The 25,463-nt window shown below is 37.8% G+C and overlaps 2 protein-coding genes across 3 annotated transcripts; one reads left to right on the top strand and one right to left on the bottom strand.

Moving 5' to 3' along the window:
* Window positions 1-1,105: 1,105 nt before the first annotated feature.
* On the bottom strand, window positions 1,106-8,703 carry chrna5 (cholinergic receptor, nicotinic, alpha 5). The gene is made up of 8 exons (XM_080884596.1): window positions 8,563-8,703; window positions 8,093-8,227; window positions 5,495-5,646; window positions 5,243-5,287; window positions 3,156-3,265; window positions 2,753-2,930; window positions 1,971-2,666; window positions 1,106-1,807 (listed from the first exon to the last, which is right to left on the bottom strand). The coding sequence occupies exons 2-8, from the start codon at window positions 8,175-8,177 to the stop codon at window positions 1,649-1,651; spliced, it is 1,425 nt and encodes a 474-aa protein (XP_080740722.1). The 5' UTR covers window positions 8,178-8,227; window positions 8,563-8,703; the 3' UTR covers window positions 1,106-1,648.
* Window positions 8,704-9,961: 1,258 nt separating this feature from the next.
* On the top strand, window positions 9,962-25,382 carry LOC308398141 (UDP-glucuronosyltransferase 2C1-like). Of its 2 annotated transcripts, XM_080884591.1 has the most exons (6): window positions 9,962-10,096; window positions 12,303-22,033; window positions 22,130-22,186; window positions 22,312-22,366; window positions 22,451-22,531; window positions 22,860-25,382. In XM_080884591.1, the coding sequence occupies exon 2, from the start codon at window positions 12,303-12,305 to the stop codon at window positions 13,884-13,886; it is 1,584 nt and encodes a 527-aa protein (XP_080740717.1). In that variant the 5' UTR covers window positions 9,962-10,096; the 3' UTR covers window positions 13,887-22,033; window positions 22,130-22,186; window positions 22,312-22,366; window positions 22,451-22,531; window positions 22,860-25,382. The 2 variants fall into 2 exon arrangements, with proteins under 2 accessions (XP_080740717.1, XP_080740716.1); XM_080884590.1 differs by having other exon boundaries at window positions 12,303-22,186.
* Window positions 25,383-25,463: the final 81 nt, after the last annotated feature.

Below are 25,463 nucleotides of genomic sequence, written 5' to 3' on the forward strand. Positions count from 1 at the left end.
ATATCATTAAACATTTCAACCTGCAAACTCAAAAAGCTAAAAACCTAGCTTTGTGCTAATTAATCCTTTTTCACCTGCATTTTTAGCTGTCCTTATTCCTAACATCCTTTACCCCCCTCCAACTATGTTTATTATTTCAACTTATAGTCTCTGTATTTTAGTGGTGTAGTGGAAAATCAAATGTCACTCATCAATACGCTCACATAGCTGTAATGTGAAAATAAGGCCATGCGGGGGCAGTGCAGGCTCAACTAAAGGCCGGAGACAAAAGCAGTCTTCCTGGTTTTTCAAACGTTTCCAGAAGTGAAGTAAACCTCCCCACCATTTTTTCCACTTAGAAAGAATTATCTGAGGTATGAAAAATCAGTCATACAACAAAACAATCTGGCGAGACATCCTCAAATAGCTTTTAATTCTGTAATAAATTTCAGTGAAATAAAAACATCCCGTCCCTGAAGCGTCTTTTGTGCTGCGACCATGGACTGTCTTACAGTCTCCACAAAGTATGCAGTAAATGTCCTCAAGGTGAAAGGAAGTGCTGTGAAATTCAAGTCCTGGCAAGAGAGTCTGCTCTTTCTCAAAGAGGGCGAGGGAGAATGAATAAAGAAACTATTTAAATGACAATGTTTCCATATAAGAACATAACTGACACACATGCAGTCAGCATAATAATAATTGTATCTATTGTGGTCATATAACTGTAGCCTTCTAAAAGGCAAAGGAATTCAAGGAAATTGTGGAGAAATGCTGATCTTTTATTTACCAAGACCAGCTGTTCTCTTTCACAATTGTGCACCTTGTCAGATTTTGTGTTTACCTGCAAGAATAGTCTATTTTTAAACTACTAATGAATCTGACATTGCTGATAGGGCATACTGTGTAAAAGTGAGAATCATGATTATGTTCTACAGTTCAAAAGATCATCAAAAACTAGTACATAAAGCTTAAAACGTGTCCTAGTGCCATCATGGGGTATGCTTTTCCTCATGTCCTCATGAAGGGATTTATGGGAATCTCTGGGATTTGTTCTTGCCATATTGTATTGTGCTTTTTCCAGAACCAACAATAAATCCACTCAATGATGCCAGTAAACAGACAAGGCCAAATACATGTATCATATTGTACTGTTATTTATTTATATGTGAAATGTGGACAGAAATGCAGATGATCTTTTCTAAGTAATATTTAATCTCAAATGCAGAATTTAGATTAAAATCAAGTTCATCCTATAGTGATTATGTACTCTGCTACACACTAAGTCTCATATTATACCCTTTCCCTAAAGATTTTTAAGGGTTTTTATGTTTCAGTTGTGCTTTGTTGAAAAATATTGTTTATCATAGACACATTTACAAATTGGTAGTATTCAGTACATATGTCTACTCTGAGTACATGTTTGTTCATTATTCCAGTATCAATCAACTATATGCTGAAAGCCTACATAAGAACAGTACATGTTATGGATTTGAGACAAAGCCTGTTTCTCTCCACTCTGCAAACAAGGCACCCAAAGCTGTAGCTGTGCAGCTTTGGCACACCTATAGCAAACAGAATAACCCCGAGCAGGACTATAATCATATCTCAAATATGACTAGAAGTAGCTGTTTATGTGCTTTGCTTCAATTTTTGGTTAGTCTAACTGTGGTTATTAGAGGATACTTCCAGCATGGCTAGGGACAATGATACTGGCCCATTTGTAAATAACTGGGATGAAGAGGAGAGCAGAACCAAGGACTGACACCAAGAGGAAGGCCCACAAAAACATTCGATCCAGAACCTGGGCTACAAACTTCCAGTCTTGAACAACCTGTAACAGAAGAAGCACATGGCAGTCTCTATATTCTTAATGGTTATGGGGAGACACATATATAAGCTAACTCAGGGTAATGAATCCGTAATTTTTCCAAGTTTACTGTCTTTGTTGTAATTTGCGATTTTGTTTTACAAATGAAAAAACCCTCAAAACTCACCTCTCTGACCTGATTTTCTTTAACCACATGCATGGTAATGTAGCGAATAGACTCCAAAGCAGCTTCTAGGTTGTGTCGAGTGTAGAGGAGCTGAGTGAGCTCAGGTGTCGAGCTCTTTATCCCTTCCAGTCCCACCGCTTCTCTAGCCCTGGCTACTCCAGCTGTGGCATAACGATCCACATGGCTGCGCATGCATAACAATTTAGGAAGTCGATGCAGGAAAATTTTCCTCACCCAGGGTGCCATACTGTGATGTGTAGAAGAAGAGCGGTGGTGGATGTTGATGGCAAAGACAGTAATAATGATGGAAAGTGTGACAAAGATCATGGTAAAGACCAGGTACTCCCCAATGAGTGGGATTGCTTTTGAAGAGGAGGGGATGATCTCCTCAATGACCAGGAGGAAGACGGTAAGCGACACCAACACTGAGGTGCAGAGAGAGATCTTCTCACCACCATTTGAAGGCAGATAGAAAACAAGAATGGTAAGAAAGGACAAGCCAATGCAGGGAATGATGAGAAAGAGGGTGTAGAAAAGAGGCAACCTGCGGATAATGAAGAAGTAGGTAATGGTGGGATAGGAAGAACTGCCATCAGTCCTCAGACCACGGCTGCCTGTGGCTTTTACTATCTCCCATTCACCATTGTCAAAATAGTCCTGCTTGTCTACGTGGAAGTCCTCCAGAATTATGTCCACCTGTTAAATCAAAAAGGGAATCTAATTAATCAGTGTTTATTACAATATTAATGTACTGCAGATGCTGTTATATAATAGAAATTCACCTGGGAGCCATCATAGGTCCAGGAGCCAAACTTCATTGAGCAGTTCTGGAGGTCAAAAGGAAAGAAGGTGACATCAATGGTGCAGGCTGACTTGTAGTTGGCTGGTGGTGTCCACAATATTGTACCATTGTACTTCACAACGGCCTTGGTGATAGTTCCCTCAAAGCGTCCATCAGAACTATTAAGAAAAATATGCCCACATTTTAGCTAACAGCTTCTTTAAGAGTACTCCTACAACATCCAGAACAACAACTTCCTTTACTTCATTTTAATCTCCCCACTTTTTTTCTTTGCTTTATATACTATGAAAATCATTTGGAAAATTAGGAAAATGTAAGAAAAAAAGAAAAAGCTTTTCATTATATCTTTTAATAACCTATTTATATACAGTACAGTGACATACTTATCATACAGTACAACATCCGGCAGCCATAGCCTGTCTGAGGGGACACGGATCGATGTGATGCCCAGGTATTCATCAGGATTCCATCTGAGTTTCATGTCAGTCCATTCCTACGTGAGGGAAAAGAGTCCATTTAACAATTAAAACCACAACTAATCTATCAATGGGTTGCTAAAATACATATTAAACTTATTTGAAAAGTCATATCCTTTCTTGAAAGTCAGTTTTTGTAATAATTTCATGGCACCTGAGCTAGTAGCTGGTTGACTTAGCGCAGAGACTGGGAACAAGGAGGAACCGCTAGTTAGAAGTGACAACAACTTATTCTTTAGACTAGAGAAATTTGGTAGTGGTGGCAAAGAAAATGGAAAGTGATAAGGACTGTAACAAGATGACTGGATAGAAGAAAAAAGGACGGTTACGAACATCTGGTTTCCCTCAAGCTATCATAATGGAGGGAGATGACAGCACAACAAATCCTGTCTTTAGGTAATTGGTATTTGGCTGGTAAGAGGTTCTGAGAAGATAGTTTGGTGGTAGAAATACGATCCAAGCCATAAGTCATTGCCAGTTATTATTTAACCAGTTAAGAGATAAAACAAGGAACCATGAATACACTGGGAACATGGCTCCATACAATGAACAGCTATGTCAGTTTTATCTGGCAATGTACCAGACTATGATAAAAATAGAATAGAATAGAATTCAACTTTATTTTCATTGCACATGTCACAGGTACAAGGCAATGAAATGCAGTTTGCATCCATCTAGAAGTGCTTTAGCCATGACTGTCAATATAGATATGTAAATATATTACAGAAATGGGTCTATTATGGTATGTTATAATGTACACGGTATGAAGGTATGTTATGAATATGCTATAACTATAAGTATGTACAGGCTGTAGTGAGTACGAACTATGTATGAACAGGATATAAATATGAAAAACTATGAAATAAAAAAACTATAGAGAAATATGAGATATACAGCTATACAGAAATGTGAACTATGCAAGTTATAAACAGTGTTGAATTAAAAATTATCGTATTGTACAGAATGATTATTTACACAGAAGCAGGCGTGTATTCAGCCTCCCCTTACGAAATCAGGTTTATAGGGTGTTAGTATAGCTTGCTGGATTGAGAGTGTGACTCATATGCCTCAAGGCTATTGCAGTAGTCTAGATTCAAATCTCCTTTGGGGCATTTCCCACTTAACTTTCCTGGCTCTCTATCCCAGCTTTCCTGTCCAGTCTATGCTCTTCTGTTATAATACATCCTAAAAAGCCAAAGCAGCCATTCCCAGAGTGAAGACTGCTACTTCTATCCAGTTAATACAAAGTGTTAAGGCCCATGTGTGACCCACCTGTCACTGGCAAACAAACTTCAATACAAGACCACTAAAACTTAGGCCAGAGTAATATCACAACTTAACCACTAACCACCACCCATTCCTCCTGACTATATTCCTAATAGTGTAATTTCCTGCTGTTGGACAACAAAATCCTGAGACTATTAACCCTTCAATCTTAATCTCTACAGATTATAAATATTGCCAAGGTCAGACAGAATATAATAATATAATTGAATGCTGCTACTCATTTAACAATGCAGCAGTTTTCCATCTACATTTAGTACGAAACACGGCAGCAACGCTATTCACAAACACTCAATGCAAGAAACATTTTACTTCAGCTCTTGCAGAGCTACACTGGCTTCACAATTCCTGCAGAATCCAATTTAAGACTGTATTGATTACTTTTAAATCACTACATGATAGAGCTCCACTTTATATCTCAAAATACTTAACTCTTCATTAAGCAAGCAGATCTCTCAGATAAGAGAATCAATTGCTGTCACAGCTTCCACATTCAAGCCTTAACACAAAGCCGGTGAGTACCTTTACTGTTTTGGCCCAAAGACTGTGGAATAAGCATCCTCCTATTATTATATGCCCTCTTTTTATTCAAGTGCTTTATGTATTTTTTAATATTTCTTGTAAGTTTAGATTAGAAAGGTGCTATAGAAATATTAATGGCGCAACATGATGTTACATCATTTTGTAAGTACAGATATAGAGGTACTTGCCTGTTTCATCCAAACATTAGTTGTCATTAACTGATTTTTCTCATCCTAGAATTGTAAAACAACACATTTTGTACAAAAAACATTCACATTTTATATTAAGTGATACATTATATTTTTAGAGAGCAGAGAACAGAGCAGTGATTTAAATGGCATTTAATCTTTGAACAAACTATTTTATGTCCTTTATATGATTTCTTGGTAACAAATAGATAAACATTATCACAGTAATAATCAGTGCTGATTTATACTCACCACGTCAACAAGCTGTGAAATAGCTAGTCCAAACCTCACACGGATTGTCTGGTTTAGGTATTCCACTGGACGAACCCATTTCTGGTAGTTTTTAAAGAGATATTTGAATAGTTTGTCTTCTGCTTTTGCGTAGGAGGAGAGTTTTGGAATACCTAAGAGATGGAAAAGACATGATTTTTAAAATATCTATATCTATCTGTCTATCTAGCTATACTGGTTTATTTTAAGGTAATTCAAAAAATATAGCATTACTTATTAACAGGGTAGTCATGTTAAAAAAAGTTAAACCATTCCCTGTATGTTTTCAAACAGCACTGCATTTACCTTTCTGAACTTATATTAGTTTTATGTGTAGCGCTTCTGGCTATGACCTCTGCAAACCAAAGTTAGGAACCAAACTCATACTGAATATATAATTAAGATTACTACATCAAAAGAGAATGTATGAAGCCTTTACAATGAGTGCCAAGCATGGTAGCGAATATTTTCTACTTAGCCTTTGCTAATGGAGTGATCAAAAAGAAATGTATTTTTGAATATAGCATTCAAAATACATTTTTAGTGTTTAGCTGGGATGTTCTGGGTGATGATGGGTTAGCTAGAGACAAATTTAAGCAATAGTTTTTTTTCTTTTAGGTTCCCAGTCTGTAAGATGCCATCAGTTAATATTTGCAGAGTATAGCCTCAGAATGATATCCAAATAAAACACTGCAGTTAGACTGTGCTTCATGCACGTGTACTGATGAAATGTATGTCTGCAATTTAAAATGTAATCAGAGGAAGCACTGCAGCGATTTGGCTCAGTTCCTATTTACTTTGTACCATTCCTTCACTAGTGTGAGTACCTGATATGTCTATACACCTTTCTCATCACATCACTGCACTGTGAGTTATATGCAGCAACGATTGTAAATAATGCGGACATTCTCATTTGAAGGATAATCCTATTCAATAAAAGTCACTGCTTTCTAATGTATCCCGCCATCTTTACTGCATATGTAACAAAAGTAAACATAAGATGTGAACTTTTAAACATGACTTGAACTTGGACTGTTCACGGTGAATTGTGGAATTGCTGTTGATGCCAAATTTTAGGAAAATAGTTTTAGGCAAGAATATCTTTAGGCATGAAGTTTTTCTTCAGCTGACTTGTTAAAACACAAACAACTACAGGGTGCTAAAATACACTGAGTGTTTAACAACCATTTTAATTAATCTAATCCTAGTTTGTTCACTATATAAACTAAATTTCTTTATAATCAAAGCACTTATAGAGTAGGTGGCATAGATTGTGGTCATGGCATTAAACCAATTCCACCACATTAAGGGTTCAACTGTTTTACAACTGCTGCATCGCTTTGCTGTATCAGAATACCAGTACAAACAAGAAGCAACTGATTCTTCACTTCCATGGTAATAAACTCAATTTATGGATAGTGAATGTGGCTCCAAATCTACCTCAAGACTGACCACAAATATGTGGTGTCACTCTCAGGCTGCGTGGATCAATAAAGACAAGGCTTCAAACAGCCTCAATCAATGACTGTGTGATCAGCAAATTCATCATCTCTCAGAGCTTCTTCTGCACTGTCACCAGCATCCTGCTCGGGTGAAAAACAGGCAGGAGAATCTTCTGGATTCTACATTCATCACTGATGACTTATTGGTAACCTGGGAATGTGCTCAGTCATAAATGATGTAGTAAAAAGTTGGTGTTTAGTATATGAGAAAAACCTGGAGCTCATTCATTATCAGTGTCAGCAAATGTTGAATTCTATCAGCAAATGATATTTACACATAAATACTGCGTAAAAAAATTTCATGTTAAATCATTTACTCAAATGAATGCTAGCTTCTGCTTGTTCAGTGCAATAGGAAGCATCTCAAAACACTAAGCATGTAATGCAATAAACATGGAATATATAATGTGAGTTGCTGAGGATTCCAGTGATAAATTCTCTAAAGATCACATGCTGCCACAGTCAGGCAAATATGTAAAACATTAATAACAAGAGATCACAAAATAATGGACAAATAAAGTATATTTGTATATACGTTAATGATGGCAGCAGATCTTTCTTCCCTCCCGTTGGTATAGTTTATATTATTATTCCTGTCCTTTCTCACTTTCTACTGTTCCTCACCTGCCCACCAATAACCTCTACTAAGTTAATTCTCCAAGAGTGACTTCAGTTATTCTTTTGTCATAACCAAAGGTTATCTTTTCCATCCACTTATCCACACAGACCCTCTGTTTTCAGTCAATGATAACGAATGAAAACAGAGTGTTAATTATTGATGTAGGTGAAAATCGTGTGTCATAGTAAAAAGTAAGCACTCTGTTTCTTCAGAGGAAGTCTATTTAAAATTGAACAGTCTTTTAGTTACTAGCTTTAGAATTTTTTACATATTTGATCAGTAAGAGGATAGCTAACTTGTTTTTCTAAACTCACAGCAAATGCACAAATTATAAAATGTTATATTAACATGCTGACACAAGTCACTCCTTGTAGCTGAACTCTTGCAATTTTTTTTCAATATTCTGTAGAAAACTCTGCTACTCTGTCATCAGGCATCCCCAGGTCATAAAACACTCACGTAGTGAGTGGCACAGGTAGCACCAGCACACCAATGGCAGCAGCAGTGTGAGAGAGGTGGCTGCCCCTCCTGCTCTCCACATCATATCAGAGGTGGCACTCGATCCACACAGCTGGTACCTTGGGCATCCCAGAGCTGGAAAATAAAATATTCAAAACAATAGTTATTAAAAACCGTGGCTTCTTTATACATCTGGGTAAATAAATCTTGCCTTGGGTAAACGCTCAAATCCCAAGTTATTCGTCTTTATTAAAGCCGAATAAAATCTTATTTAGGGATTTCAGGGGAAAGGCTGTGAAAAACAAATAAGCATCATCTACACTAAATAATAAACTGCAACCACACTTATAACATCCAGAACAACATCTGCATAAGTCAAGAATATGTTCTACCTTCACCTTGCTAAGATGACCCTCTCCAAGATAAAAATTACATTTTAATATGTGAGCATGCAGCTGCTGTATCCATACCTGCTCTGAGGTTGTCCCATTAAGAGTGATTAACAGTGGATGTGAAGGTAGTTAGTGTCCAAACAACAGCGGCAGTGCTGCTGTACTGCTCCTCCATTACATGCAGGTTCTTTCTCTCGCCTTACACAGATGCTGCTTCACTCCCTGCTGCCTCCAATTGTGAACAGGCAACGCATGCTCATCCCCTCCTCCTCCTGTTCCTTAGGAGAGTCCGCCCCCAGCACCATCACCGTTTTCCATCCTTCCCGTTTCTCTAACATTCTCGTGGTCACTAATAACAGGCAAGAATAATTGCACCCTCCATGCAGCCACCTCATTGCCTCTCCACAGCAGCTAATGGTAAGCTCTGCCACTGCCACTCTGCTTTGCATCTAACCAACAGTTTCCAGATCATTACCTGGTGCCCACTGCCACACATGATGATGTATTTTGTGATACTTGTCCCCCCCCCCACAATTCTGTGTCAATATGTTTGCTTCCATGGTGACAGCATATTGTGGGATGCAGAAATGTTAACATGCAAGGGGAAGATAAATATTAACCAAATTCTGTTGGAAAACCATTTTCCAAAGTCAGTGCAGCACATTTACATTTTACTGTCTTATCTTTTGTTTTATAAAATACTAAATACATAACAAAACACAATTTTGTGTGAGTATGCAGGGCTTATGTGTGTAAAAGCAGTCTTGTTATTTAGTATTAAAACCTGTTAAATATAATCTATTATACTTTTCATAGCATCTGTGAAACGGTAATGGGAGACCTTTCTGAAAAATATCAGAATTATCTGTTACATGCAAATCTTTACAAAAAAAAATCAAATCCTGGAAAAAACATTTCAGGATTTGCAGATGAGCAGAAGACATTCATCTCTTGCAGTTATTTCACAGCCAAAGTTTTAGTATGTGCAATAAACCACCATAGATGCACCGACATGCATCTACATAGGCTATATATCGACATATGAAACTCTTATATATTATAAACCAATAAATTTAGAATGGTTGCAAATTTAGAAACGATCAAACCTCATTAGGGTCGCATAACATTTACATGACATTACACAGAAACAAATATAAAGCTAAGAATTAAGAATCATTCAAACAAAATTACAAAATGAATACAGAATGACTTATCCATTAAGAAATGCAGCTTCAATATAAACCTTTCAATGCATAACAAAAAGAATCTTTATAATGGTTAACGCCTACAGACTGTGCTGACAAAACACTGGAATTTAATTCCTTATTCAGTGAAAATGAAAGTGTACAATTTCAGTTAATTCATAAATGACGCACTAACTTTGATCCAGAGTACATAAACACACCTTTGCTTTCCAAGTATCCCCGTCACCTTTGAACACAGATAGATAGGGTTATTACTTCCTGCCTTCCAGGCTTCAACGTGCATCCTGGATTGTGATTCAGTTCTTCTCTATCCTGCATAGCAACATTAATTGAACAGATTTCGTTCATTGGCGCTCTGGAAAACAGGCTCTTTACATTTCTTGTGTGGAGAAACCAAACGTCCAGCAGTAAGTAGAAACGCTCTGTGTTAATGTGACTGTATATACGGGAAATTAACTTAACCTTGCTACTCCACGTAAAAGCTCTGCTCAAATTGCGACTGGAGTTAGTGGCCTACTCTTAAGCTTTGTGGGTTTTTGTGGAACCCCCGCCCAAAAAACGGTGTTGAAAACCACCGAGGGTCTCTGCTCCAGTCCCCGGGTAGTTGGGGCTTCCTGTTTAGCTGCAGAGAGGGTTTATTGTCCTTGGAAGCAGTGTCAAAAATATGTGGTACAACTGGTGTGTGGGCTACGCATGCTTATGCTATTGTTGATCCATCAGTCAGACACGGAGAAGAGCAGAGTTATAGCATACAAAGAGCCGAAGCAGAACGTTGAAAACAATGAAAAGTATGGATTGCAGCCACCGTCTGCACTTTCAATACTGCAGTTTTTAATCTTTATTGTTTGTTTCGTGCTTCTTCCGTTCCCGGTAGTGATGGGTCGTTCGCGAACGAAATGGCTCTTAGAGCCGGCTCTTTGACGTGAACGACGCGAGCCGGCTCCTTATCGCGAGCCGTCACGTGGGTTTTGTTTTTTTTTTTTTTTTCTCTCAGCCTCTCTCTCGCACTTTTTTTCCGCTTCACTCTGCACGCGAGCCTTGTGCTTTACGCTGGGCAGAGGGGGGAGGGGCGGTAGTTACACTCAGTAGCACAGGAACAGAGCCAGAGAGAGAGAGAAAGAGAGGCAGGGACAACAACGTCACATTAGAAAGGTATAGTAATCATCCACAACTATTTTCGGTTGCAGATGATAAAGGATTGAGAAAGTTTATTCATGCAGGTCCATATGACAGAGAATATGCATGTTCTTTTAGTTTTCATATTATAATTTATATTTAATTGTGTTGTGGTTTGCAGTGTTTTGTGTTCTTTTCACTTTAAATTTGTGAAAGGAAAAAGCTGAAAATTTAAATAGTTAAAACTTGAAATGTGAATAGTTGATTTTTGTATTATATGATTTATTTATTACATTTTATGTGGAGTGAATAAATAAAAGTATATTTACGGTGGCCCCTAGAGACAAAGCACATACAAACTTCAAATCACGTACGAACTCTGAAGCATGTACAAACTCCAAAACACGTAAAAACACGTACAAACTCCAAAACACGTACAAACTCCAAAACACGTAAAAACACGTACAAACTCCGAAGCACATAAAAACTCAAAACACGTACAAAAGACAACAGAAGTGCTCCAGGATGCTGGGCGCAGTGTTGAGCCTTTGTTATCTTGTGGCTACACAAGCCAGCAAGTACCAACGACCGGATTTGGTGTGTGGTAATAACAGGTAAATGAACTTTTTTTAAATTATTTGAATATATATATGAGTGCCTGTGTATAAATACACAAACAATACACACATGCTTTCAATTGTGTAATTTAAGTGATCTAGTAGCTCTGCTTTGGAAGTTCAGTTCATGCTAGAAATGTGTTTTGGAGTTTGTACGTGTTTTGTCTCTAGGGGCCACCGCATATATTTATATATAAACATATATAAATAAAACCACTTTTTTTTACGTTAGTAATTCCTTTTGTGCATAATTTTATATTATTGTTAATAATAAATTAATTAAAGCAACAAAACAACCTGAAGAGCCGGTTCGGAGCCGAAAGAGCCGGCTCTTTTTAGTGAGCCGAACCGAAAGAGCCGGATCTCTAAAAAGAGCCGGAAATCCCATCACTAGTTCCCGGTGAACTCTGTCGTAGCTCCGTTCTCTACATTCAGTGGCTCTGCTTCTCTATTTTGTCAAACAATCAACATTCGGTAGACTCTTACGTCATCCGCTTTCAGCAGCTCGCTGTCAGTATCTTTTTATTAATTAAATAAAAAATAAAATAAAAAAGCTCCCAATTATGCAGTTACACGCCTAATTTTTAAAACGTGCAACCTACCTCAAGCTAATAAATTATCTGCACCAATGACAAAACGTGTACCAACTTCAAATATGTTATTATAAATATTATTACAAATTCAAAAATTTCAGTGATGAAACAGAAAGTTGCTTAATAAATCATGAAAGTGCAAGAGCATATATGGATGGCTTGTGATTGCATCACTCTCAAACTTTCATTGACAAAGTAAAAAAATGTAGTTTGAAATTTTCATAGTCCGTTTCCACTGTGAACATCTTTTTCATGTCAGTAAATTCATTTTTTTTTCTTCATTTCAGATGAGGGTGATCTATTGCTGCACTGCTTTGCTGCTGCTCATTTCTATTCCCAGAGCCTGTGAAGGAGGTAACATCTTAGTGTTTCCTTCAGAAGGCAGCCACTGGGTAAATATGGATATTCTACTAAAGGCTTTGCACTCTAGAGGACACAGCATAACAATTCTGTGTTCCAGTAAAAGCTGGTACATCAAGGATATTTCCTCTAGTTATAATATTTTAACAGTTCCGGTGGAAAACCCTGTGACTCAGGAGATTATGTCAAAAATGGTGGCTAAGCTCATAGAATCTGAACAAGGTGCTCTTTCCTTGTCAGGTTTTATCCACATGGGTGTAGAGATGTTCAGCAAATTTGTTGACATTCACAGAACTATAGGTGAACTTGTAACAGCAATAGTAGATGACAAACTGTTGATGAGAAACTTAAATGAAAGCAAGTTTGACGTGATACTCGCTGACCCCTGCTGGGGTGGTGGAGTCATTCTGGCCAAATATCTCAACCTTCCTTTGGTTTATAATGTTCGCTGGGTAATAACTGCAGATGCTCATTTTTCCATAGCTCCATCACCATTATCTTACATTCCTGTGACTGGAACTGGGTATACTGACAAGATGACCTTTTCTCAGAGAGTTACAAACATGGTTTTACACATCATAACACAAACACAGAACAGCCTGGTGGCTAAACTAGCATACCAGAAAATAACTGACAAATATCTTGGGCCTGGTTATGATTTTAAAGAGTTAATGATCAATGCAGACATTTGGCTCATGAGAGTGGACTTTGTGTTTGAGTACCCACGGCCCACAATGCCTAATGTTGTTTATATCGGAGGGTTCCAGTGCAAACCTGCTAAACCTCTGCCTCAGCACTTGGAGGACTTTGTGCAGAGTTCTGGAGACCATGGCTTCATCCTCATGTCTTTGGGGACTTTTGTGACTGAACTTCCTTCTGACATGGCAAATGAGATCGCTGCAGCTTTTTCTAAACTACCACAGAAAGTGATCTGGAAGTATAAAGGTGACAGACCAGCCAATCTGGGCAATAACACTTTACTGGTGGACTGGATGCCACAGAATGACCTTTTAGGACATCCAAAATCAAAACTGTTTGTGGCACATGGAGGAACAAACGGAGTCCAAGAAGCTATTTATCATGGAGTCCCAGTTGTGGGAATACCTGTGTTTTTTGATCAGTATGACAACCTGCTACGTCTGAAAGACAGAGGAGGAGCTAAGATACTTACATTAACTACAGTGGACAAAGACAACAACTTCCTGAAGGCCATAGAGGAAGTCCTGAATGATCCCTCGTACAGGACGAACATGCAGAGACTTTCCAGGCTACACAGAGATAAGCCAGTAAAGCCACTGGATAACGCCCTCTTCTGGATAGAGTTTGTCATGAGGCACAAAGGAGCAGCTCACCTGAAAGCACAGTCCTACAGAATGCCCTGGTACTCCTACCACTCTGTAGATGTAGTTTTGTTCCTGGCTGGAGCTATGCTGCTTGTGCTTTTAACCACTTTCTACCTTATTAGGTGTATATACACTGGGATGTGTAAACGTAAAGTGAAACGTGAGTGATGGAGGATTTCAGTAATGCAGCACTTTGACAAAAACCCCATTGTATTTCTATTGTATTTTATTGAGATTTTATTCAGAATTATATTTTCATAAAATATTTCTGAATGCATATTGTGATTTCATAATAATGAGCACAAATAAAACACTTGAAATGACTTTCCAACCACAAGATTTACTTTTTTGGTAATAAATACTTACTAAATGGAAGCCAGTGCCCTCAGCTTTGCATGTGCCTGCATGGGAGTGGGATCACTGACTGCTGATGCAGATGGTGCATAAAAGTCAACAACACTCTGCTGACTATGTAACTGCAGGCTTCCAAACCTCCTCTGACATTAGTATGAGCACAAAACTGTAAGCTGGAATGGGTTTCATGGCTGAGAAGCTCATGTAAATATAATATGTAAGCAGCCTGGTATTTTTTCCATATAATATATAACACAAAAGGTGGAGCTGAGAAGGAGGTGGAGTGTAAAGTGAATTCCACATATGCCAGCAACTCTAGGCAGAGTAAAGCAGTTTCAATAGTGTAAAGTGTGTACTCTGCATGAGATTTCACAATGAGATATTTCCTGGGTCATCAGCTACTATAATGGACTTGATATCAGCTATTTTCATTTTACCCAGTGACAGGTGTGATTCTAGGTTCAAGCTTTTAGGGGGCTCAGCTCACAATCATAATGTCATGCATGCCTTGTAATTGATATTAAGGGAATATGCTGATTGAAAATTGAAAAGTCATATTTAAAATTGTATAACCATAATAATGTTACCTTCCAAAGCAACCTAATTAGTTGGATGGCCTATTGTAGTTTCTAAGAATAATTCTGAGTGAATAATCAGAGATTCCAATCTATTCCTGTCACGGTTTGCGGGGCAAGCCGTGTGGATTTGTAGTAAGGACCAAAAGGGCGGCAGTTCTGGTGCAGGTGAGTGTTTATTTATGATAGTGGGTCAATACAAACAGCAAGGGTGGCAAAACATGAAACTAGAAACCTAAACTGGGTAAACTAATAAGACAAACCAGAAACGAAGATGCAGGGAGGTCTGGGGAAATACATACGGAGAGACGCAGGGAGACCGAGGGGAAACAACACAGACGAACCAGCAATTACTAAGACAGAAAATACAACTTAAATACACTCAGAGAACACAGGGAGATTACACACAGGTGGGAGACACAGCTGGGAGTGATTAACATGACGAGACCAGGAAGGCAAACTGAAAACACTCACATAAGACGCAGACCTTCACAATAAAACAGGAACACACGGGGGGGAACAGGGTAAACACCAATTAGAGGAGAACAGAACCAAAATCGCGAAGAGAAAACACAAAACGCTGGGTCAAAAGGACCCAGGATCATGACAATTCCATCAGTTTTAGTGTGGAGCCTTTAGTTATCAAACCCAAGGCAAAGGCTCAGTTGTGAAAGAAGTTAAATCAAAATTTGTGGCAAAGCAGACAAGAATAAAAACATGCACAACACTATTTCAGTCTCTTGATCACACAGTTCACCAACTCATCAAGCACTTCAAGTAGCATTATTCAGCACAAACACTGGAAAATCACCCTGCCATTCCGTAGACATATACACAGAGCAAACTGGTAATAGAGTTGTTTTCATATTAAAATTTTTGAATTCATAAAACACCCTCTCTTTATTATGCAAGAGGCATCACAGAGCATCATGTACACCAATGTTGAGAGTGGAGAAAAGATTCTGTCACATCAATATAGTGGCAGCCATCGTGTTCAAGCCATGTTTAGAGTGGTATGAATCCTGTAAAATGCTACAATTATTACCAATATTTTTTAAGTTTGTTACTGGAAAAGCATGCAAAGCACAGATGAAATACATGAAAAATTACTTTGTTAAAAATGCAGGGCTTTTTTTCAGCTAGCTTCATTATTTGTTCACTTGTTCTTTTGGTTCGTGTACAACCTCTCGGGCCTCTCTCTCTGTCTCCATCTTCCTCAGTCGACTTGAATTGTAATTGCTGGTGTTACGGATTCAAATATTGGGGATGGATACAAGAGGAAAAACCACAATAACAACACTGGTCCGGCCGGGTTGAGTCAAACGAGGATTTTAATAATCACACGCGTGGGAGATGGACACCGTACGCAGACAGCATCAGATCTCAAAATGGTCGAGCATTGATCAAACTCTTATAGCCTCTAGTGGCCCCCACCTAATCATAAAAGCCTAAACATTCACATTCTTTCTCTCACACGGCGCCTAAGCTACGACCTTGGCTCTCTGTTTATCTGCTCCTGCTGAGATGGGGCAGAAAACTCCAGCATGTTCTGTTCTCTTCTAATCAGACAAATAAGGCGATGACTTTCTGCGAACAGTATTTCTTACAACTCAGCAGTATAATGCATCATAAAACAATATCATTCATTCACAATAAATCAGCAGTCTAATGTAATGCAAATCAGTTTAACAAAAGCAATAGTTATCACCTTCTTCTAATTCAGGAGCATAATGCAAACTAGAACTACATAATAATTCACAGTCTTTAATTAGGGGTCTAACATGGCATAAAATAATATTATAATCCCACACTGGAAAATATCAAAAATATAATCATATAATAATTATTATACGAGCAGGTCTGGGGTTTTAAAACTGTTCAGCACACTGCTAAATTATGCAAAATCATCATCAGTGAATGTGGGTAAAACAGAAGCTACAGCTTTATAATTTTTTGGTGAATTTGACTACATGTCACATATTAATGATAAAGGAACTGACCTCCCAGCCCATTCTTCATTCAGTGCTGCTAGTTTCAGTCATTGTGCAATGTACTGTTTATAAAAATGAGGAAACCTGCAGTCAGCTGAGACTGAAGATGTCACTTGGATGAGTGACGAAACGTTTCTCCCACTGAAAACGCTACGTCCAGATGAACAGAATCAACCTTTTGGGATTGACTACATGTCCACTCTTTGCTTCTGTTTGTTCTCTCTTTTTGCATTCTTGATCCTGCTTTCTCCCTTTCTCTCCTCCTCTTTCAATCTTTGTGGCATCACCCAAAAGTTAAATATTGCAGTAAATAAAAGGCATAAACTGATCCATAAACTTCATCCATCAGGCTGTCAGGAAGCTTAACTCCCTCCCGATTCTGCCCCCTCTCCCCTCCACAGTCTCACTGAACTCTGTCACACACACACACACACACACACACACACACACACACACACACACACACACACACACACACTCTCTGACTCACTCACTGGCCTGCACCAGTTACCAGTCACTTTGTGGAGCATTGGACTGCCATTACCTCATAAGACTTTGTTGTTACACTATCTCTTACCGCATACTACTAAATCTCCATTTGCACTATTTGCCTATTTGCACTACTATGCCTCCTTACTTGAATATTGTATATTGCATAGCTTTTTTTTTTTTGTTATACGTAAAATTGTATTGTATTTATTTAAATTTTTACTTTTTAATTATTTTATTTGCATTTTTTAATCACTAGGGTTTGAGAGTAACGAAATTTCTATTCTCTGTATGTCCTGTACATGTGGCAGAATTGACAAATAAAGTTGACTTGACTTGACTTGATATCAGTCTTTAGCAATATTCAAACTGATTACAGCCTGCTGCTGGACATAGACAGGAACCATCATTTTGACTTACTGTCACCTGGATTTGGAGCTGTACTATAAACAAACACTGAAACCTAATTCCTAACCAGAATAGGAATAGAAAATTTTAAAAAACTAAAATAACAGCGCACATCAGCTAATAATTAACTAATAATCCCTAGTGATTTAAGTTACAACAACTAACACTTTTGATGTTATCTAGAGATAAATAAAAATAGGCATATACTTTATAAGATACAGCAATGTCCCTGCATTATTAGAATAGTTTGAACTTTTGCTATAGTTCAGTAAAAGCCTGTTTCAAAACTGCATCACTGATTTGTCTCATGAGATTACCTCTTAATCTTCTGTCTGCCAGCACAACGAAAGTATAATTAGTCTACTGATGACAGACCACGCTGCTGAAACAGCAACATCATGACATAGGACAGAAAACCTGTTTTCATGCTGCCCTGTAATGTTGTTAACTTGAATGAGTTTGGGATTGTGTTTAAAAAAATGCTTAATGACAATGCATTGAGCCATAAAGCCTAGTAGACAAAGTACTCACATAAGCAGATGTAATTGTCAACATGCACTTCGATCTAGGTATAAAAGTCAATAAGTAACTTCATTATCACGAACAAATTACCTGTTGCTTCCGGAAACTCACAGATACTGGGCTTTAGTGCATCTTGCATCGGATGCATCGAGGTTTAGCTCCTCCGCTACGGACTACATAATTACATACAGCTCGGTTTGTCGCTACACAAAGCAGCCCTCTTAACACTGACCTTTCCAAGAGAAAGAATGATATGATCACAGTAAGTAAACCTGGGTTAATGTGTTACTGGCTTTATGTTGGCTGAGGAATGTTGCTGGAATTTACAAGTTAACTTTGCAGAAAATGGTGCTCAGAACGTGGATAGTCTGGGAATCACATTTAAACTTAATAACTAACAGGCTGCATTAATCAAAGTAATAATAATTATCAAGGACACGAACTGTTAGTGTGTTTTAGGGACTAGTCCTTTTAATAAGTGTTTTTAATGCGCTACTATTTGCATAATTTTAAAGCTCGGATACTCCTTTTGGCAAGGACATCCCCTTTCGAAATCGGAAAATTTACAACGGGGAAAAATGAAGAAGTAATTTTATCTATTTAATGATATAATGAAATTGCAGCCAAGTTAGAGGAAAAAAAACCCTATTTGAAAAATTATTGAAAATTATTTTGTGAAAAATACAGGGTTTTTTTTTAGCCAACTTCACTATTTGCTCACTTGTTATTCCTGTTCTTGTACAACCCTCAGTCCTCTTTCTCTGTCTCCATCCTCCTCAGTCAACTTAAATTGCAGTTGCTGGAAAATATCAAAAATATAATCTTATAATAATTATTATAAGAGCTGGGGTTTTATAACTGATAACAGTATAGCACAAGTTATGTGAAATTACCATCAATGAAAGTAGGTAAAACAGAAGCTACAGTTTTATAATTTTTTGATGAATTTGACTACATGTCCACTCTTGTTTCTTTTTCTTCTCTCTCTTTGCTGTCTTCATCCTGCTTTCTCCCTTTCTCTCCCCCTCTATCCTCCTCTCTCAAGATTTAAATATTACAATGAATATAAGTTATAAACTGATCCATATCAGTCTATAGCTATGTTCAAACCAAATATAAGCTGCTGCAGGAAATAGACAGGTACAACTAATTAGTCTACTGATGACAAACCACGCTGCTGAAGCAGCAACATCATGGCATCGCAACAGGACAGAAAACCTGTTTTGATGCTGTCCTGTACTGTTGTTAACTTGAATAAGTTTGGGAATGTATTAAATAAAGGCTAAAGAGATAAAGACTCGTAGAGAAAGTTTTCACATAAGCAGACGTAAATGCTTAGCATGCACCTCGAACTCAGTCAATAAGAAACATCAGTATCACGAACAAATTACCCGTTGCGTTCGAGTACCTCAGAAATATTGTTTTTTACTACGTCTTGCGTTGAGGTTTAGGTCCTCCCGTACAGACTACATACACCTCGGTTTTACTGGTGTCAAGCCAGCCTCCAATTCCAGCATTGCAGTCAAGCTAGCCTCCACTTTGTTTTACATTCCCTGTGTATTCTGATGGCAAAAGATGTGAAAACCTGATTTCAAAATAAAAGCTCAATTAAAGCCATCTCCTTTTGGATTTCAAAGTAAAAGCCCTCTGAATGTTTATTTTTGAACTACTGTTTTAATTAATTCAGAATGGAAAACTCACGTTTCCACAGACTAGTTGCAGTCTATATTGACAGTATACAACCCCATAATGATATCATGTCAATATTAATCATTCTTGTTTTGCCTTTCAAAATAATGGCCCTTTCAAATTGACCATATATCAGTGTGCATTTTCCATGAATTCAGAAAGCTCTAAAATGGAAAATTGCTGTTTCCACAGAATAATTACTGTCTATATTGACAGTATTCCATCCCACAGTGATACCATGTTGATCTCAAGTCATTCTGATTTTGCCTTTCAAAATAATAGCCCTTTCAAATTGTCCATACGGGAAATAATCTTTCAATGAATTCTGATTTCTCTAAAAAGATAAATTCTTGTTTCCATATCATAATTTCACTCTAGATCAAGAGTATGCAACCCCACAATGATACCATGTCAATATCAAGTCAGTCTGGTTTTGTGTTTCAAATTAATGGCTCGTTGAAATTGCCCATTTAAGACCTACCTTTCAGTGATTTCAGAATGCTCTGAAAAGGAAAATTCCTGTTTCCACAAGATAATTCAACTTTAGATCAACAGTATACAACCCCACAGTGATACCATATCAAAATCAAGTCAGTCTGATTTTGCCTTCCAAAATAAAGGCCTTTTTAAATTGCCCATATACGACCTACTCTTTTAACGATTTGAAAATGCTCTAAAAAGAAAGATTTCTGTTTCCACAGGATAATTCCACTTTAGATCAACAGTATACAACTCCACGGTTATACCATATAAATTTTGAGTCAGGCTGATTTTGCCTTTCAAAGTAATAGCACTTTCAAATTGACCACATTTGACTTACTCTTACGATTTCGAAATGCTCTAAAATGGAAGATTCCTGTTTTCACAGGGCAATTACACTTTCGATCAAAATTGTCCAACCCCGCAGTGATACCATATCTATATAATATCATTCTGATTTTGCCTTCCAAAATAAAAGCCTTATCAAATTGCCAATATCTGACTCACTTTTGTAATGATTTCAAAATGCTCTAAAAAGAAAAATTCTTGTTTCCACAGGATAATTTCACTCTGTATTGACAGTATACAACCCCACAAAAATGAAAATTGCTGTTTCCACAGGATAATTTCACTTTAGATCAACAGAATCCAACCATGCGTTGTTACCATGTCAATTTCAAGTCATTCTGATTTTGCTTTCCAAAATAAAGGCCTTTTTAAATTGCCCATATACGACCTACTCGTTTAACGATTTCAAAATGGTCTAAAATGGAAAATTCCTATTTCCACAAGATAATTTCACTTTAGAATTATTCTGAACTGTTTTTTTTTCTTTCTGTTATCCACATATATGTTTTGATGTGCAATGGTATTAGTTTGAATGACATCTCCAAGGCCCTTTAATTTATAATTTTCTTTTTTGTTTTTTTTCTTTTTACTTTGTTTGTCAAGCATTTACCACATTTAAAACACACAAAAAAAGACAATAGTTAACTTTAAAATTAGTACAGAGGTGGAGAATAAACTCAACCGTGGTGTCTTTTGTCTTATGTAGTCAGAGAGATTATTGAATGTTTGGGTGGATGTATTTTCCTCTGTGGTAGGTTAGGATGTGCGCCCGCTACCCCAGGCTCTGTGGGGCTTGGTGGTGGTGCTAATGTAGGCCCCTATCCAGATGGGCCTTTGTGGCTTCCTGTGGTGCCTACTGGGGTCTGCGGGGGACCTGACCCCACGAGGGAGTACTTTGCCTTCACTTCCCTCTCCTCCTCATCCCCACTCCATCACATCGCCACAGATGCAGGGCTTTGGGGTACAGTTGTTTCACTGAGGTGGGGGTGAGGCATTCCTCCTGTGTCCCCTTCTGACCACCTGTACCTCAATTTTATTCCACAACCTATACATCAACATCACTTGTGCTGGGCATGCTGAATGGCGTCCAAGGGATGGTCTGTGTATTCAACCTCTCCTAAGTTGCCGGTGCCCACATCTCAATTTTAAATACATGTAGTGGATAAGGTTTCTCGGCAGGGGCCATGCTGACACCAATATTTATTATTTACTGTTACTTATACTTATCTAGGTTGTGGCTGTGGTCTCCCTACTGTGTTATATTTTTTCTTGTTTTCTTTTCTGTTTTTTTTTCCAGTAGGTAATCCAATGGAATTTACTGTCTTGTCTCACCGTCCCTCATCCCCTCTGTATTTTCCTCTCTTTTGAACGTCTCTTGTCTAAGTCTTAATCTTTCTTATCAACCAATTATGTGTGTTCCTTTGATAATAACTGCAAATTTAAATTTGCATTTCGTCAGGTTAGTTCTTTTCACTTAAATTTTTTTTTAAAATATATTGTATTAAATTATGTCGTTAAAATGAAATTTATTAAAAATGTATGCTGTTCTCTACAGAACTTGTCTATACCAGTCAAAGGGGATTCAGATAACGGACAAAAGCCACCAGAGCAGGTTCCATAAATAAAATTCTATGTGTTTGCTATTAAATATGTTGATATACCACATTTTAGTCAATCTATTACTGTTGAAATTATCCCTAAACTGAATATTGTTACGGGTAATGTCATTTTCAACAGGAAGAACTATCAGCTGCCACTTCTCTGACACCGGACATCTCCGTCTCCTGAGCAGGTCAGTCTGTCTGTACTATCATAATTTCTCTTTAACATTTACATGTAATTACACTAAAGTTACACCCCTCAACTCATGTAATAGCAACCAGAAAAACTATCAGCTGCCGCTTTCCTGACACCGGACATCTCCTTGCAGGAGGACGGACAGCTGTCTCCTGAGCAGGTCAGTCATTAAAAATGATTTCAAATAAGTTATGATTGGTGCTAGTATCATTGTTTAAATGACCACGTTATATTACATAAAAATATTTGTAAAAACACAATATACAATTAAATAAAGAATTTTTATCAAATGTTGTAACATAGAATGCAATTTCTATTTAATGACACTTCTCGACATGAATTTTTGCTATATATTCCAAAATTAAAAACACTGGCTGTTAATATACTTAAAATACACGAGTATTTCAAGTATATTTACAGATATTACAGTAGTTATGTAACATGGAACAAAACTTTTTCTCACTAAATGAATTTTTTCTCTTTTGTAGCCTAACAGCAACTCATCTGATGATGGATTCATAAGAATCAGGGTTCCACTTGAACCAACTTTTTTTTTTCTTGAAAAGAAAAGAATGGGCTAATCTAAAAAATAAGAGATCCCAAAGAAGATACAAGGGACTACAGTGGACAAATCTGATTTCAGACAGACTACGGACAGTGTTTCCATATTGTTCCTTTGCTTTCAAAGGGCACAGAGTCCAGGCTTTGGACTCAGTAAGAAAGGACCCTTTCTTCAGGTGTCTGGGTTACTACAGTTTCGAGGATTGTCCAGTGACTGTCAATGTCACTGTAGATAAAGAAGACGATCTAAAGGCGAAAGTAAATTTTCAAGATCTCGAGTGTGTGCACAACCACTATGAACTGAAAAGAAGACCAGTAAGAGCTCATAAGAGAGATAAAATTGCCATGAATTGGAAAAACAATTACCCAGAGCCATGTATCTGGAAAAAATGAGCAAAATGGATGATGATGTTGTGCAATCGGGGTGTAGAGATGAAGTTCCAACTCCTCAAGTGTTGAGAAACATAGCATTGGAAATCCGAAAGAAAAGTCGTCTTCATCATAATGAGATTATGAGTCTCCAGTTAATGGTGGCAAACAAGAAGAACAACCCAGAGGATGTATTGCAGAAAGTGATGTTACATCCAAAAGGTGTTTTTTTATGGTCTTCCAAGAGCATTGAAATTTTCCAGAGCCGCTGTCGGGAGGACTTAGTTTATTTGGATGCTACAGGAAGTATCATGAAAAAAAGAAAGTGTTTGCCTCCTTTCTGTATTTACGAACTTGTAGTAAGGAATCCATGGAAAACATGCTCTCCCCTACCAGTGGCTACATATTTAACATGTGACCATACCACTGCCTCGGTCACATATTTTCTGGAAGCATTTCTGACTGATGTTGCAAGGGCCTTTGGGCGCAAAGCCATGCATTCAGCTGTAATGCTTACGTGTGATGGATCTATGGTCCTAATGCAAGCTGTCTGTTTAGCTTTAGCAAAAAAAAATCTGTCGGACACAATAAATCATAATTATAACATCACTTCGGGGAAAGGAAACAAGGAAGACTTCGAGGTTCCAATTCTTCACAAATGCCTTAGTTATGTTATGAAGAATGCCAAGGAGATCTGTAAAAAGTAGTAAGTGTAGTCGTTTTAATACAGTATTCACTTGTTTGTTTGTTTGTTTTTTATTGTGACATGTGACATGGCATTTCATTTTTCACATGGCATTTCATTTTTCAATTTGGGAAAACTGTTTATTACTGTTTTGGAAACACTTAAAGATAATTTCTTCTTAAACTGCAGTGCACCAAAGAACTACCATCTTGCAATGCACACTGTTGGAGTCTTCACTACTGCAACTTCCTTAAAAGACCTCAGTGACATGGTTCAAAGTGCTGCAGTTGCTTTTGGGAGTCCTTGTAGTGGTGAGAATGTCGAAAAACATTTTCACAACCTGCAGTTATGGATGCAGAAAGCCAATGTTGATGTTGATGGTAATGCTAGAAACTCAAAAGCTGATGAGGACCTAAAGGTAAACTGAAGTCAATTTTTATTAAAGCTAAAGGCTACACTTTTGTCTCTTATACTTCTTTTTAAATACTTTGGAATAGCATAATAATCACAAGTCACAAGTAATTTGAAATGTTTTATACAGGTTTGATTCAGGTGGCGCCAGCGGGATAGCCGCATGAGTGAAGATGGTGAATGTTTGGGTTTAGTGCGAACAACTGCATCCAATTTTTGCAGTTGGTATAATGTCCATCACTGGTCACCAATTATCTCAGTTCCCATTGTTCTTCTCCAAGATGTTATCCATATTGCAGAGCCATGAGCTTCTCCAAGATCTTATCCATACTGTGTTCAAAACACAGTCTGAGTACTCACAGCCCTGCCAATCGTCTATCAAGTCGGCCAGCCTTATGGGATTTTGAACAGCTGTAGCAGCTTCTTGTTCTTCGACAAGCCAGGTTCAAGCCAGCTCCAATCAGCCCGAACTCTGTTATCGTGGTTCCTAATACATAGGTAGATGTCGTTCAATGTCCTCCATCGAGTGTCGTCAGACACACGATGCAACCGACCATCGAGTATCTGGCAGCAAACGTCTCTACAGGACAATTGGATGAAATCCATATTTCTTTAGGCTTTAGAGGACAAGACTGAGAAACTCTTTGAGGGTTAGAGTTAGACGAGACTAGACAAACACACAGAAGCAGCAGGGAAGCCAAGGAAGGGAGAGGGGGAAAGATGCGTCCGCCTCCTCTGAGAGCCAAAATAGATGAAATGTATGTCTGCAATTTAAAATGTAATCAGAGGAAGCACTGCAGCGATTTGGCTCAGTTCCTATTTACTTTGTACCATTCCTTCACTAGTGTGAGTACCTGATATGTCTATACACCTTTCTCATCACATCACTGCACTGTGGGTCATATGCAGCAACGATTGTAAATAATGCGGACATTCTCATTTGAAGGATAATCCTATTCAATAAAAGTCACTGCTTTCTAATGTATCCCGCCATCTTTACTACATATGTAACAAAAGTAAACATAAGATGTGAACTTTTAAACATGACTTGAACTTGGACTGTTCA

The sequence above is a fragment of the Rhamphochromis sp. 'chilingali' genome (genome assembly GCF_963969265.1).
Source record: "Rhamphochromis sp. 'chilingali' genome assembly, chromosome: 6".
Classification (NCBI taxonomy): Eukaryota; Metazoa; Chordata; class Actinopteri; order Cichliformes; family Cichlidae; genus Rhamphochromis; species Rhamphochromis sp. 'chilingali'.